The sequence below is a fragment of the Brienomyrus brachyistius genome, chromosome 3 (assembly GCF_023856365.1).
Source record: "Brienomyrus brachyistius isolate T26 chromosome 3, BBRACH_0.4, whole genome shotgun sequence".
In the NCBI taxonomy this organism is placed as follows: Eukaryota; Metazoa; Chordata; class Actinopteri; order Osteoglossiformes; family Mormyridae; genus Brienomyrus; species Brienomyrus brachyistius.
The window spans coordinates 34347777-34363740 of NC_064535.1; the positions used below are offsets into that span (position 1 = coordinate 34347777).

Consider the following 15964-nt stretch of genomic DNA (forward strand, 5'->3'; position numbering starts at 1 on the left):
ATTATATCACATCGTGTCATTGCAATACTTAGCATATGATAATGGTTGATTTGTAATGCTAGAGCCTAGAATATACACAATGGCGTTTACGCGTCGCGTATGACCTGCGTTCACCCCACCTTTAATTTGAATTACACTAGTCTACCCTTCCGCATATAAAAAGAATAACGCTGCCAGCACCAGGAACTGACGCACGAAGAGCTGGCGTTCATTTCCGATCTGCGCGCGGAGGCTTTTTGTTCCTCCATCCTGGTATTTGTCTTCATCCTGGTCTCTTCGAAGTGCCCGGACCCAAAACAGGAAGTAAGTATCGCGACCAAACCCCAAAATCGAGGGTCCCGTCGGGGGCTCGCGTAGCGCGAAGCCGAGGTCCGGGACAGCGCCGGAGCGGCTTAAACGCGCGTATGGTGCCCCGGCGGCTCTTCTCCCTCTGCCTCCTCCTTCTTCTTTAGCCTGTCGGCTACTGCAGCCGCAGCCCTTTGGCCGCTTGAGAAAATATGGCGACGGGGCGTAAAGAGAAACTTTGTGTCGCTGTTTCTCCTTAGAAAAGCCCCACACGACCCCGCCACTCCCGAGGTGCCCTTCCGAGGGAGCGATGAGTGCGGGGATCGGCCGCCGGGCTGGCCTGCGCTCGGCCGTGCTGGGTCGAGCCTGGCCGGGCACCTCAAACAGATGATATTTCTCACGGTGGAAGCCCCTTGAGGTTCTGCTTGGCCTTAATGCCCCTTTGTGCACTTAAAATTACTGGTCAGGATGCCAGCTCAACTGGATTCCCCTGTTATCAAAGTGTTACCTGGATACTAACATCAGACAGAAAGAAAGGTCGATTTGGATGCGTTTTCAAATTGCTTGTCAAGGTTTGTTTGCCGGTTTCTGCTTAATTGTGTGTTTTCCCCTTCATTGCATCATCGTATCAGCATAAAGCTGTGGTGCCATCACACCCAGGCACAGTGAGTGATGCGCGTTTCACTTCGTAGGTTGAGCATGAACACAATTGAGGATGGCACAGTGACTCTGGAAGCAGTAAACTCCGTGACATTAACCCAGGACACCGAGGGGAATATCATTCTGCACTGTCCTCAGAATGGTGAGAGGAACTTCCTAAAAGTGGGGGGTGGGGAGCTAACTGTTCGTTGTTGGACATGAACCACCCCAATAGCGCTGTCATCATAACTGCTTTAGTTGCATGATATATTGTACCCAATGTAATCAGAGTAAACAATAGTACTGTCATTTTAAGAGCGTTTCATGCTGCTAATGTAATGATAATAATGCAAGAACACTTTTTCAAAGAGCAATAGACTTTTAGTTCTTTAGGATATTCAGACATTGGAATTGGAATAAAAAAATGTAAATATGTAAATATCCTACATAAACACAAAATAAATAAAACCACATAGCTAGAAATAGATTAAATGGACTCTGGAGCCCTGAATATTGCCCTGAATATCAAACATTTGACACAAGGGTTTAGAGTCATTCATTCCTATACAGGGAGTATATTGCCAATCCAGATTTGCAGAGGCTCTGCCCAGTAACACAAATGAACCTCAATTGTGCATTGGCCAGGGAAAAAGTAGCAGGAAATCAGGAAGTAGTCGGAATGAAGATGGTATATAAGCACCTTTTCTACCCTCCAAATGATACCAAAAATGGCTGGGTGATTGGAAGAATGGTTGATTGAGAAAGTCCAGCAGTTGTATGATTCCTAGCTACATAATTATAAAGAATATGGCCAAGTGGACACAAACTAAAATAAAATACCATGTTTGTACTACAGTGCCCTGTGATTGTTTTCTCATCAGAGTCTTGTGATTTTGAATTTTTAATTTAGTTTTTATATTATTGTTTAATTTCATTTGAAATCTAGGTTCATTTTAGGTGTGGTCTCAGTTTTAACGACGTAAATCTATTTAGTTGTTATGTTTTACTTTCGGTGTTAATATTTTTTTCTAAGGATAGACAGTACGTTGTAGGACTTGTGGACTACTAAAAAATGCCTCAATGTGGCCTCATTAGCTGTTTCTATGGGTCAGTTTATGTAAATGTTTTCATTAACGATTATAACCCTGCTTTGCATGCTGTCAGTAAATAGTGCATGGTTAGTTTTAGTGATTTTTCTTGTTTATTCATATGACGTCCATACAATACCTCATAAACATGACCTTTAAGAGCAGCTTTGCTCTACAGAGCTGCCCCAGGTTTGATGTAAAAGTACATGGCTGTCTGGTGCATTGGCACTAGAAGTATGACCATTCAGGATCACAGACGGCCTAACGCTATGGAGCATGCATAAAAAAAGGCAGCTGTGAGCCAGAGGGCAGGAGCAGCTAAAATGTCGGGGCATTTATTCTTTTGGAAGTTTGCCAGTATTGAGATCAGAAAAAAAATATAGTGATTATGTTCAAATATCATGCAATAATTCTAAACGTAATTATAGTGACAGGCCTACACTTCGAGGTGTTCTTCAAATGACATAGCTGAACCAGCCACAAGCCCATCTTTCTCCACTATGCCACCTGCTGGCCCTCAGTCACTGGTCTCCATTCCTGCAGATGCAGAGCACCTTGGACCAGATGAGAGCTTGGAGCCTGCCCACAAGAGGCTCTGTCTGTCCAATGACGATGAGCTTCACGTCTCAGGCTCCGCCCCTCGCATCTCCGTCGTCACCCTCCCCAGTGAGCCTGGATGCCAATGACTTCACACCAGCCTCAAACATTTGTTCTTCGTCATGTTTGTTTTCTTAAATTTCCACCATAAACAAATCAGTGATTATTATACATTTTTCTTTGTCCACTCCATAATTTTAATGAAGACCTCCTGAGCTGAAAAGCAGTCTGACAGTGGTCCAATCCTTTCTTCAGTTTCAGAGAACGATGAAAGTTTTGAGGTGACAATGACGGCCACGACAGAAATGACGGAGAGTGACATGAGCGAGGGTGCCGTGGCCCAGATCCAGGTACTTGTCACTTCCTGTTGCGCGTTCCGCTCCCTGATTGGATGACACATGCTTGTCAGCTGGCTGTCCCCTGGAAAAGCAAAGAGGGGGGAGATCTAGCTTCTTTATGAATCGGATGAATACCAGGATGGCGTCAGATTAACGTTCCATCATGCTTGACAGATACTGCAGAACGATGACACGCACTCTCCTCAGAAGCCTGACGAGGCCTCGCCGGTCAGTCAGGCATGGTTCACGACTAAAGAGGACAAGGTCACTCTGGTGAACAAAGGTGCGTTCACGCGTGTCACCCATTCACAAACGTGTCTGATGCCCTGCGCTTGTCAGCGTGTTTCTGGGAAACGCCAGTACTGTTCTGTTTTTGATTCTCGTCTTTCTGCAGGCCATAAATGGAAACAGGGGATGTGGTCAAAGGAAGAGATTGACATCCTCATGAGCAATATCGACCAGTATATAAAGGTCAGTGTGGCGCGGTCAGTGTGGCGCTGTCCACTGTCTGTATGTCGCACCGTGCTCCTGGGGAAATGTCATTTTGTGCCTCTGTATACCTTTACATGGATGGTGTGATAGCAAAGCCCACTTGACCGGAGACCCTTCTACCCCCCTTCTGACATCACTGTGGTCTGCCCTGTTCCTCAGAGCCGGGGTATCCAGGACCCCACGGAGATCATCTTCGAGATGTCCAAAGATGAAAGGAAGGATTTCTACAGAAGCATTGCATGGGGCCTCAACCGGCCACTGTTCGCTGTCTACCGACGGGTCCTTCGCATGTATGACAACAGAAACCATGTTGGAAAGTGAGTAAGAGCCGTGGGGGTCATGGAGGACAGCCATGGGGGCTGGGGAGGGAGTCACAGGGCTCTTAAACAAAAAGGTATTCAGCCCTGAGAGGGAGCACAGTGACCCCATTGTATATTACTGTCTGTGATTTGATTTGTCTCTCTAAACAAAATTGGTGTGCCTCCTAAATCATCGCTTCATTTGTTCAAATTGCTTAAATTAGTTAGCCAAACCTTTCTGGCTGTTACCGGCCTGTTAGAGCAGATTGAGGAGCCTTTGATAGCAGGCAGGCGATGCTGTGGCCTGTGATTCTCACCATCCCTCTGTCTTGATAATGGCTCCTTTTCGTGATTTTTCAGGTACACGCCGGAGGAAATAGACAAGCTGAAAGAGTAAGTTCATTTTTCCTCAGGGTGTACGTGAGTGGGCTCACTGGCAGCATTCCTTACCTCCCCCACCCTGCTGTGCCTTCCCAGGCTGAGGGAGAAGCACGGCAATGACTGGGCGACGATCGGAGCAGCGCTGGGGCGCAGTGCGTCCTCGGTGAAAGACAGGTGCCGGCTGATGAAGGACACCTGCAACACGGGTGAGGGGCGGGTGGAGGGGGGGGGGGGGTATAAGGGACCTGGAGGAACCGGCTCTGCACGAATCTGTAAGCTAGCTTCAACGCTGGCCTGTCCCTCCGGTAGGGAAGTGGACGGAGGAAGAAGAGCAGCGGCTGGCGGAGGTGGTGCACGAGCTGACGGGCACGGAGCCAGGCCACGCCGTCACTCAGGGTGTCTCCTGGGCCTCGGTGGCCGAGCTGGTGGGCACACGCTCCGAGAAGCAGTGCCGCTCCAAGTGGCTGAACTACCTCAACTGGAAGCAGAGCGGCGGCACTGAGTGGACCAAGGAGGACGACATGAACCTCATCAGCAGGTAATGGGCTGGGGGTTGGGAGGGACCAAGGAGGACGACGTGAATCTCTTCAGCATGGGGGGGCGCCATATGCTTGAGGATGACGGCCCTGTCACCCCACAGGATTGTGGAGCTGCAGGTGAATGACGAGAACGAGATCAACTGGGACGTGCTGGCGGGGGGGTGGAGTAGCGTGCGCTCCCCCCAGTGGCTGCGCAGCAAATGGTGGACCATCAAGAGACAGGTGTCCAACCACAAGGAGCTGCCCCTGGCCGGTACATGCTGGACCCCGCCGCCCTGCTGGGGGTTCGAACCCCTCTGTCAGTCTGTTGGTCGTTTGCTTTTCTCCCTACCTCACATGTCTCACTGCTGTCCACCTGCACTTCCATTTACTTTATGTATTCGCTTCTGTCCAAAGTCACATACGACTGAGGCAAATCATACAGCTGTCAAGGGGCCGACTCTGCGTCACTGCATTTAGGCTGAGGCTCATTGTGAATGTCCAGATACTGGTGTAAGCAGGATAGGAGCAGGAGCTACGCAACATCTACCAAACAAAGCGAGATCCTAGTAATCAGGTATTCAGTCATCAGCAGAACATGGAGTAGTGTCAGATTAGAGGAGGTATCCCTGCAGCAGAAGGGTCTTGAGGCTAACATGCTCCCTGTACTGCTATGGTGTGTTATTCTGCGTGTATCTGCCCTCTGGTGGGCTGGCTGTTTCACTGCAGTGTATTGGTGGCTTTGATGTTGTGTCTCCTGCATGTGGACCAGAGCACCCTCACAGTTTGGCCTGTTACTTCTGCAGTACTTCTGAAGGGCCTACAAGACCTGGCTGAGCACCAGCAGCCCTACAGCAAGGTCGTGGTGGGGTCACCGCGGGCCGGCAGCACCTCGCCATCCTCCGGGCAGGTCCAGCAAGTCCAGATCAGGGTCGCCCGGCTGGAAGAGAGCGGGGCCACGGCCTCCAGCCCCATGGGGGCGCTGCAGATCCCGGTGCAGATCCCGGTGCAGATCACGCACGTCTGTGAGTGGTGGCTGACGTCATCGCTGTTGCGTTTGCCTGGCTATGTGCTGCGTGGCCATCGTGTGACTGACACTGCTGCTGTCTTTCTGTGAAGCCTCCTCAGAACCCTCCTTTGCTGCTAACGACTCTGACACAATAACACTAAACGCAGGAGCCATGCAGGCCTTTGAAATCCTGCCTGTGAGTTGTGCCGTCACATGACTTATCACATGACCACAGCATCATGACCAGCAATTTTTTTTTTAACATATGGCTCTCAAACAGCTGTTTTATCCTGCTCACTATGTCTGGATTTTCTCTCTCTGCCTCCCTCCCTGCAGTCTTTCCACCTGCAGCCGACAGGAACCCCAGGGACATACTATATCCAGACAGGCTCGAGCTCAGGCCTGCCGCTGACGGTCTCTGCCAGCTCCACGGTCACCCTGACCGCCACAGCCACACCCTCGTCCCCAGAGCAGATCATTGTCCATGGGCTCTCGGTAAATAATGGCCTCCCCTGCCTGGTTTGGGCCCACAGCTATGGTTTGTTTCCGTGGTGGTTGGTAGATCTTCCTGTCCTGCACGGACATGTGGAGCATGGCTGGTTCAGGTCTGAGGTCTCTTAGCAGAAGCTTCTCAAGGATCCCAAAGCTTTATTGTTATTTGTACAAGTAGAATGAAGCTGGCATGCTTCCCATCTGTCACTCCATCAGTCCATCCATCCATCCATCCATTTTCCTCCGCATGTAGGGATGCCCCGACCTCTCTATCACCAGCCACCTCCTGACGCTCCTGCTATGCCAGCCAAGAGATAAAGTCTCTCCAGCGTGTCCTGGGTCTGCCCTGGGATCTCCCGATTGAACATGCCCAGGGAGGACTTGCTCCTTTCAATGCGGAGCTCTACTTTGAGCTCCTCCCCCTCTCTCTAAGGCTGAGCCCAGACACCACGCAGAAGAGACTCATCTCTGCTGCTTGTATCTGCAATCTCATTCTTTCAGTTACGACCCAAATCTCATGACCATAGATGAGGGTAGGAAGGTAGATCGACCAGTGAATCGATACCTTCCGGCTCAGCTATCGCTTTACCATGACAGAACAGAACACCGTCCACAAGATCCGCCTGTCGATCTCCCGCTCCCTTCTTCCCTCACTCATGTATTAGACCCTGAGATACTTAAACTCTGCTTGAGGATCCATTATATATACAATAACACAGGATGTACAATAGTGCTGTGGTTACAGTGGCAGTGGTGACTGGGATTACATTGCATGTTATCCGTGTGTATTTAGCATTCTTATTACTGTCCGGAAGAAGCTGTTCCCTTGAAGTTCATGGTCTTGTCTTGAAGTTGAGGTCCTGATGGACCTGCAGCGCCTTCTAGAGGGGAGGAAGGGGAAGACTATACAGGTCCATTGGAATTCCCTGCAGGTCGGGCTCTGCCGAGCCTCCCTGGAACTGCTCATGCTGAGAGGACCTCTTCTTCTCAAACCCGCAGGCCGACAGCCTCCTGGGTTCCAGCGACAACGTTGCCGTGCAGATGGCTCACCCCGGCGTCATCATCCAGACAGTCTCCTCTGACGAGCTGGCCTCTCCTGCTCCCCTGGAGGCCTCAGAGGACGTAGATGGGAGCCTGGCCAAAGCAGACAAGGGTACCAGGAGCTCCGAGACACATGGCACCGGCCCTGGGGGCGAGAAATTCCTGCAGAGCTCGGCGGAGGAGGACGAGGAGCCCACAGGAGTGCAGGAGCACCTGGCGGATTCGGCCTTTGCTTCGGAGGTGGGCGTTCGTGCTTGCATGGTCGTGGAGGGGTGGCCGGCCGGCGCGCTGACATGCTTTTTAAGGTTCTGTGGCTCTCTAGTACTGGAATGTTCCACATATTGTATCAGGGCTGCCTTTTCATGACTCTAATCTGTGCCGTTAGTGTTGTCTTACTGCTCCTGTCATGTTACCCAGTGGGAGACGCACCAAGATCATCTTGCTTCTCTGTTTTGTTTTTGACTAAATGTGACCCAGTGTGTGGCTTTTTTAGCCTCTGGAAACGCAGGTAGTGGAAGGGGCAGTAGGGGGCAGCGCAGTCCTCATCGTGCCCTCACCCAACACCTTTATCCAGGCTGCAGATGACATCGTAGGAGACTCTGTTTTGCCCTTAACAGCACTGACAGGTGAGATCGATGCCCCCTGGTGGCTGGGAGACCATTATTATGACACCCGCCCACGAGGGCACTCTGTTTTAGCCATTTTACCTTTAAACACGGGAGCTTTTTGGAGATAAGGTGACCTAAACGCGTTTGTTGAAAAGCTGGTCTGACCTGTCATTCCACGCTTCCCGGACGTGTTTGATCTACACAAGGACTTACATGAGCTTCCTTTGCCATTTCAGACCCTATACTTGAAAACCAGGGGGAGAGCTCTGACTGACACGGGGACACAGCATGGGGTCACCAGGACACGCAGAACTGGCCCTCAATGACTTGCCGGTGGCTTTCCTCTCATGTGTAGCCCTCAGCTTCCAGGGATATGCAGTTTATTATCCGTGTTGCTGTTTCCTCCCCTCACTAATCAGATGAATGAGAGAGGTTTCCGGGCCTCAGTGCTTCAGCTGGTTTAGGCGGCAGATGACATCAGACGGCAGCTGGGCTTGTGAGCTGACCTCCTCCCTGGAACTTTAGATCAGTGTTATTTCTGCTTTGTGTTAAAATAATGGCAGATTTGTGTTGGATCCACCAGAAAATAGTTCTCAGTAAACTGAAGGCAGCTGGTGCACATGTAGGTGTTTTTGCTGATGTAGTGGGGGGGGGGTGAGTCCTTTTCGAAGACACACCCGTTGAGATTGGCGGAGGGAGACTGTGAACAGAGACGTTTGTGGGAGAGCTACTCCACCTGGTCCGAGTGCTCATGAATCATGGCGACTCCCCTTGAGCTTTTACCCTCATTTGTGGCCAAGTGGGAGGGCTCCAAGATCTGAGTAGGCCAGTCACCGATGAAGCAGGAGGCATCTGGGGATCCACAAGCGTGTGCCAGCACTGGAGGGCAGGCCTCTTCCCAGCAGCCCCTGGGAGATGGTGTTCACTTGGTTTCATCCACAAGGTGACCGAGAGCTTCCAGTTGAAGCCAATGCCAGAAGCTTCCTTCATGAACGCCACACTTGTGTGACGTGAGATCACAGGACATCCCAGGCATTTTCTATACCTTCCCTCCTTCAGTACTCTTGATATTAAAGTATCAGTTCAGCTGTTTGACACAAACACGCGTCTGCATGACTACGCATCTCCGTGTATTTCATTACATGTTAGCGTGCCGTACGTCCACGATACTTTTAACTTGGTGAAGGTGGGCGGTCTTCTCGGAGGTGACCTCCACGCCAAGCATTTTCCTCGCAGCCCGAGACTGTCAATGGAGCCTGGAACTAAAGGCAGGCTTTCTGGGGAGTCTGATGTGCTGCGTTGGAGATTGGGCAGCCTCCGTAAGCATCTGCTCCTCCGGCTGACAGAGGTCTGTTACAAGGCCTGCAGTAGCGTCGTCTTACGGAGACGTCACTGCATCCGTGGGTCCCCTGCTGGACGGCCGGCCTGCCTCTTCAGGGTTTCTCTGAATCTTGCACTGATTATATATTTTTTTTTTCCAGTTACAGGATGTTGTCAGTTACTTCCAAATGTCTGACTAGCCTAGCTCATTAATTTATCAGTTTCTGTTTGTAATGGTTTTTGTCGTTATTTATTAAATATAACTTTATAAAGCAGTCACACTTCTTTCCTTCATTCAAGTTGATGGCCTGATACATTTACCAAATGACCTGTGAGGGAAAACAATCCTTGTAAGGAAAGGTGATCTTTTATTTACCTGCTTCTTTGTTAGACATTGAAACAGGAGCAGCAGAGAGATGGTACATGTGAGCTAACCGCTAACAGAATCCAGGCCACTGTATCGTCTTTGGTGTGTCCCAGAGGTTAAACGGCTTGCTGGATGGATGACACTATTCTCCAAGCACATCCTGCTTAAGTGCCACCCTGGCTGAGATGTCTGGAGATCAACACCAAACCACATGAGAAGCAGAAATGGCAGATTGTTTATTATGTAAAATCTTAAATTAAAAATGATACATTTTGGTCACCCAGGTGCTTCTGGCTGGAAATGCTTAAGCTCATCAAAGTGCAATGATTTTGAAAAAAGTACAGTACAGGAAAAACAAGAACTGATACATCCTCTATATAATCTCATGAGTGCTACATTAAAGCTGTCAACTAAACCCTGAAGATGGAAAGGCAGCTTCATACAGCTTCTGGGATCATCACAGCTGAGCCATGGTGACTGACCGAGGTGGCATTTCCAGGACCAGCTCACCAACATCGGTTCACATTTCATGCAAGAATGAAACTGACTGATCATCATATACAGTCTGAATAGTTGAACTATTGGCCTTGCCTTGAGTGGAGGGATGACAACCAGATCCGCTGGGCTGATTGTGATACACGCCTCCTGGGGGCCTGTGACCACACCCTCCATGAACCACATCACCAAACACCATCACTGATTAACAGGCCATGTGTGAATCTTGCATCCAACAGACACATGCTGGCATTCTTTGTGCTTGATTAATGGTAGAGTGGCCCCCAATGGATAAGACCCTCTTGATGTTGATGGTGCAGTTTAATAAGGCATTCACTTCCCTACATTGTGGAAGTACAGGTTCGCACAGATGCACAACGTGACGATGGACACCAGAATGTAATAGATTAGATTTCGGAATTTAGGTTCCAGGTCTCCTTGGCGGTACCAGAAAATCTGTGGGAGGAAAAGAAACCTCAGTCAGGTTGTGAGGGAAGCCAGAGGTCGGCAGACTGATGGAACCAGACGAGTCTGAGGCCCCAGAGTCACTTACGAGCACCAAGACTGAAGCACAGATCATGACGATACAGATGGCAAAGAAGATATTCAGAGGTTTCGGAGGGACGGGAAAAACAAAGGAACTAATAATTGTTACCTGGAGAAAGAGAAAGTGAGAAATGGTATCATCAGAGAACAGAAACATTTCAGTCCTCTCTCGTGACACTTCAGGAAAGGCTATATCCCTGTGTCTCACACCCTACCACTAGATGGCACCTACGCTAGTTCATTCGGGTAACAGCAGTTTACTTACTATGACGAGCAAAGAGGTGAGTCCGCCGATGACTAAATTGATTATTCGATCCTGTAATAAAATGAAAATGACTGAATAAACCACCAAGCCGTTCTGGCCTCAGACAAATGCTGACATTTTCATGATGGGAAGCCCCAGGGAGCATATGGGGAGCCGGTTTCCGTAAGACATCAGCCTTTGTACTTGTCATTGCACTTCCACAGGGGCACTGACTTCCCTTTTCTCCAAGCATAATGCTGCCTGCAGACCACAAACAATCAGCCCCCTGGCAGGACTCGCACCCTTGCTGAGGTCTCCCCGAACAGCGGCCTGTTGTCCAGCCCACTGGTGCCATACGTCCGGGTCGTGAAGTCATCCATGGCCATCGCTTCTTTCCCCCCCAAGTCCCACGCGAGAGGCCTTCTGCCGCTCAAAAGCCGTACTGGGTCATGGGGACGACCTGCATCTGGTGCTCCTCCCTCCCTGCCAAGTGCATTCCTCCAAGTGTCAGCAGGGGGCCAGGCGTAAAGCAGGGGTCACGTCTTGGTGCTCTGCTCTCCAGGATGGGCTCCTTGAAAGGGGGGTGGGACCAAAGCAATGAAGTAGGAAGAATTTTAGCAGCGAGAAATATGCCATTTAGTAGCACCTCTCTGGTTTTATTTTTAGTGTCAAATCTTTAGTAAAAATACAAAATGATTTGAGATTTGGTGCCTTTGTCCTGACATACGATGTACATAATAATGAATAAGTAATAATTATATGAAGAACTATAACAACAGCACTGTGTCTAAGGCCCGCAAAGTCCCCTTGCGGGATCATAACACAGATGCATTGGAAGCCCTAAGCCTGATAATCCAGCATCAGAGACGTACCAGAGGCCCCGCCCAGCAGCACCAGGAATGCGAGTCACACACAGCACAGCGTGGTCCACCAAACAGCGCCTGTGAAGGGCAGAGAGCCCGGCGTGAACAAGCAGGCCATTAAGGAGCCATGTCCGCAGGCAAAGGGGAGCGGAGTTCGGGGAGCGTGACCGTCACATGAACAAGTCAGACACCACCATACGAGCAAATGATGTCATGTCAGGCATCGGAAATCAGGGCAGCGGTGTACGGTTTGCTAAAATGAACAGAAATGAGCAGAGAATGTGCTGGAAAATAGAAACGAAAAAGGGAAGAGGCCACAGTTCCAGAAGGCAGTTAGAGGAAGACTCTGGGCTGGTCCCTCTCCGGGCTGGTCCCTCTCCGGGGCCCGGGGCTCTACGCAGCCAGCACTGATGACCCAGTTCTCCTCCAGCAGAGCCTGCTGAGCAGCGACACCCCGGAAGTGCACACCTACTTCACACCAGCAGAGATTACCCCCCCGTGCAGGAGCACAAGCAGCTAACAGTGCAGCACACCGCACTGCGAGATCTCAGGCTGCTTGGCCAGGCCAGGATGGCAGCTCTGATCTTACTGTACCAAGGGTGGATGGATGGATGGATAAATAAAATCACAGCAGAAAGAGGACAGAATGTGTAGGTCCAAGTGGGACCCCAGCTACACACCCAATGTGCTTATACTGGGTGAGGGTGGTTAACAAGAGATAACCAGAGAGGAAGATTAACAAAGGGTACGAATAGTTAGCAAGGGGCCACCGAGCATAGAGGTTAACACGGAGGGAGTAGTTAGCAGGAGGTAAACGGGCAGATAAACGCTTCGCAACATAGCTCAGCTGCATTATTCGTCTCGTTATCCATCGAAACCAGTCCCAATTTAACAGAGTCAGCTCGTGGCTTAGTTAACACTAGCCAAATAAAAAAGTGCAGATAATGAGCTAACTGCCCAGTGCTATGTAACGTTAGCCAACTAATGCTAAGCCAGCTAGTTAGTTACAACTAGCTGTAGTAAATCTGTAGTAATGATAGGCGTGTGGTGTCTGACATAAGATACTGGTATACAATATTATTTTATTTAATTTGTGTATGATTTCATACAAAATCATGTATATATACACACACTATATAGATGGACGAAAACCGGCATATACTTGAGCAATACCATCGCTGTCTGGCTAGCTAAGGTACAGTGGACTTCGAGCTGAAATGTATGTAACTAGTTAGCTGTCCGTATAGCTAGTTAACGGACTAGAGACGGCCGGGGAGCCGAAGTACCGCCGTCCAAGTTAAAGCGAAAGGATCAAAGACAGAGAGGCGAAAAAAGCCCGAAAACTCACCAGTTAAAGCCGCAGAGCGAGCCGTCATAAACCTGCTAAAAGTTATGAGATTTGATCTGCTTTGGTTTGGGGTGAGATATTCTCACAGCTTCCACACGGGTCGGCGGGTATTAAAGGGAGGTGGCCTTAAAGGGGAGGTCTGCCCCCTCCCCCATGTCTGTGTGTTATACATTCAGAGTGTGATGTTTCCCCAATGTCTATCCCGTGATACCTCTTCAGTACTGCATACCTTAAAGGGGAGGTCATCCCCACCTGAGCCCCCCATGCTCGACCCGTATTAAATACATTGAGAGTTTTCTGCATCGCCAGTTTTATAGCTTTATATGAAGCTCACCTGCTGACTGTTACATGCGCAGCGCTCCTGCGGTTTTCTTGTGATTTCACACTAGATCTCCAGCGCAGGTAGCAGCAGCGGACTTTGCTGGGTCTCGCAGGAAGGGGCAGTAATCGCCAGTTTGCTGACACACCTCACATTCTGACATCGGAGATGACAAATTCCTTCGGATCTGATAGGTGAAGAATTCGTTGTGAACCCTAGATAAAATCTTTTGTAATACTTATGGTAGGTCAAAGTTTCTTAACTCTTAAATGCCTCGTTCATTACAGCACCCCCTTCTGGTGTCACATGACAAATGCCTGAGAGTATTAAGCACGAGGTTTGCCCAATATTTAGTTATTCATGGCTTCCTGGGTAATCAGGAGGCTGAGAACTATGTGCAGTTGGTTCAGACTCTCATAAAGAATTAAGCCAAAATGGGATGCAGAATGTCTCTCAAACTCCATATCCTTGACGCTCATCTTGACAAATTCAAGGAGAACATGGTTGCTTCCTCAGAGGAGCAAGGTGAGCGCTTTCATCAAGATATATTGGACTTTGAACACCGTTACCAAGGACAGTATAATGAAAACATGATGGGAGGACTACATTTGGGGGCTTCTTCGAGAAAGCGATTTGCAGTACACTCGCAAATCTAGAAAACCTGCTCATTTCTGAACCTTTTTGAGTGATTTTTGACTGTCTTTGTCTATTTATCATGCAAGTGTTTTTTTTTTTTTATCAGACCGCATGAACGAAAATATAAAAATTTCCTTGTTTTGTCACAATAAATACGACATTTTTCTGAGCTGTGGTCATAAAATCAACATTTGTGCTGAATGTAGTCGTTTTTTCATGGGCTTTAGACATAAGCAGTTGAAATATAACACTTGGAAGCCAGGAACAAAAATTGTGTTACATTGTGTAATCTACCTATTAACTGGAAGAGTACAAACTGGAGACGGATCCCCTAATACAGAGGGATTAGCGTCTGTGCCACATCCAGAACCATTCAGTGTAAAAGTCTGGTGGTTCTACTGGATACTGACAAGTACCCAGCCCCTTTGTTCCCTCTGATAATCATCAGTCCTCCTCTGAATGCCTTCACCACTCTATTCCTGAATAGGTTCACATTTAAATGTGCTATTGGGATAACCGTTAGTTTCGCTGTTCAGAGAGTTGCAGTGAAAACCATCATACACAGCGGCCCTTTCTGGATAAGATTACCTCCCTCTGATCTAACGGGTAAAAATCAAAGCAAGGTGCATTGCAATGTCTGACACCCAGCACACTACAGCATATAAAATACAGGTGTCCATCGACTTCCGCATTTGGAACCAGGGCAACTTGTTGCAAGTCAATTTGGGCGTATCTCCAGTTATACGAGAGAGGCAAGACATATACACAGTACTGAAATAATAATGTACATATTAAATCACAGCACTTAAAAGAATAGTGAAAATAATTTCCCCATGGTGTATTGGCTGTTTAATATGCTACATTTACATTATTTAGTACAATAATTAGTTTTTCTTCCCACTCTTTATACTGTCATCTCGTGGCCAAACGTAGGTACTGGAATTTCGGGAAGAAATCATTTAATTGTTTTCAAATTGCAGTATTCAAATTTTGCCACAAGATGGCAGTATAAAGAGTGGAAAAAAAACGAAATTTATACATGACATGTTTTGACTATCAAGAGAAACTGAAACACGGTGTATTAGGCTGTCAATGAGTACTGGACTAGTGCGAAAATCTGTCTGATAACACTATGTAACAAATTTTTATTTTTATTTTGTTCCTGGGTACAAAGTGTGTTTTCATAACCCGTTATGCCATAAAACAAACAGAAAATAGCTATTGTTCCACACAAACTTTGCTTCTGTGATCAGGATAATGATATTTTTAAATTCGTCTGTTTTCGAGAAAATTCTCGATTCGCATTCAATGCTAAGTGGTCTGCTAGAATATTCTTGAACTGCTAGAATTGTCCAGAAGTTTCTAGAATTTTCCAGAATTATCTAGAACTTTCAAGAAACTTTTAGAACTTTCTAGAACGTTCTCGGACTGTCCAATAGTAGTCATACAAATATAAAAGCACAGGTGACTCGAACCAACATTTCGGTTCATGTTATTGCTGAGTAAGAGAATAACGAATCGTAGTTAAAGAGCAATTATTATTTGATTTAGATAGCATCAAGAGGTTGTTTGTACCCAGCAGATGCATTTTGCTACGTGTGTGGACAATTTATAAATACAAGAGCGAGAAAGTATTCCGTGAAAGAATGTCGTAAGATGTGCAAGGCCTACAAGGCATACTTCGGCATGCCTGCTGGAGATCAAGACAAGTCCTGGGCACCTCATTTCACATGCGAATATTGCAAGAAAACTCTTGAAGGCAAGGTGAACATTTGCTGCTCGCTTATATGGCAAGGAGTCAGCAGCTTTCAAGTACCTCAAAGATCTTTTTCCAAAGCTGTCCGAGGCAAAGGTCAAGGACGGTATCTTCGTCGGACCGCAGATCAAGAAGATCATAGAATGTGACAAGTTCGCCAAGCTGCTGAACCGGACAGTCTCGTTGCAGTTATTCATGGCTTCCTGTACATTGTGTTATCTCTATAAATAATGCAATTTATTTGTATTCTGCATTGATTTAGGGTTTAATATTTGAAATACCT

General features: G+C 48.0%; 2 protein-coding genes across 4 annotated transcripts; one reads left to right on the plus strand and one right to left on the minus strand.

The window, feature by feature from the left end:
* Positions 1-41: 41 nt before the first annotated feature.
* On the plus strand, positions 42-9382 carry dmtf1 (cyclin D binding myb-like transcription factor 1). Of its 3 annotated transcripts, none has more exons than XM_049006514.1 (17): positions 42-303; positions 978-1087; positions 2556-2678; positions 2865-2959; positions 3122-3230; positions 3342-3418; positions 3599-3756; positions 4099-4131; positions 4216-4325; positions 4429-4657; positions 4760-4911; positions 5444-5662; positions 5757-5842; positions 5983-6141; positions 7138-7419; positions 7657-7805; positions 8024-9382. In XM_049006514.1, exons 2-16 carry the CDS (start codon positions 985-987, stop codon positions 7762-7764), a joined length of 2043 nt encoding a protein of 680 aa, XP_048862471.1. In that variant the 5' UTR covers positions 42-303; positions 978-984; the 3' UTR covers positions 7765-7805; positions 8024-9382. The 3 variants fall into 3 exon arrangements, with proteins under 3 accessions (XP_048862471.1, XP_048862469.1, XP_048862470.1); XM_049006512.1 differs by having other exon boundaries at positions 7673-7805; XM_049006513.1 differs by lacking the exon at positions 42-303 and adding an exon at positions 310-857 and having other exon boundaries at positions 7673-7805.
* A 308-nt stretch (positions 9383-9690) lies between these two features.
* tmem243b (transmembrane protein 243, mitochondrial b) lies at positions 9691-13114 on the minus strand. Its single transcript, XM_049006515.1, has 6 exons — positions 12971-13114; positions 11632-11700; positions 11062-11330; positions 10781-10831; positions 10523-10624; positions 9691-10425 (listed from the first exon to the last, which is right to left on the minus strand). Exons 3-6 carry the CDS (start codon positions 11143-11145, stop codon positions 10303-10305), a joined length of 360 nt encoding a protein of 119 aa, XP_048862472.1. The 5' UTR covers positions 11146-11330; positions 11632-11700; positions 12971-13114; the 3' UTR covers positions 9691-10302.
* Between the last annotated feature and the right edge of the window lie 2850 nt (positions 13115-15964).

Coding starts and splice junctions, on each gene's coding strand:
- dmtf1 (XM_049006512.1), top strand. CDS start 985: ATGAACACAATTGAGGATGGCACAGTGACTCTGGAAGCAGTAAACTCC. Junction 4,132..4,215: donor GAAATAGACAAGCTGAAAGA/GTAAGTTCATTT, acceptor GTGCCTTCCCAG/GCTGAGGGAGAAGCACGGCA. Junction 4,912..5,443: donor CAAGGAGCTGCCCCTGGCCG/GTACATGCTGGA, acceptor TTACTTCTGCAG/TACTTCTGAAGGGCCTACAA.
- tmem243b (XM_049006515.1), bottom strand. CDS start 11,145: ATGGCCATGGATGACTTCACGACCCGGACGTATGGCACCAGTGGGCTG. Junction 10,625..10,780: donor TCACCTCTTTGCTCGTCATA/GTAAGTAAACTG, acceptor CTCTTTCTCCAG/GTAACAATTATTAGTTCCTT. Junction 10,426..10,522: donor GTGCTTCAGTCTTGGTGCTC/GTAAGTGACTCT, acceptor TTCCTCCCACAG/ATTTTCTGGTACCGCCAAGG.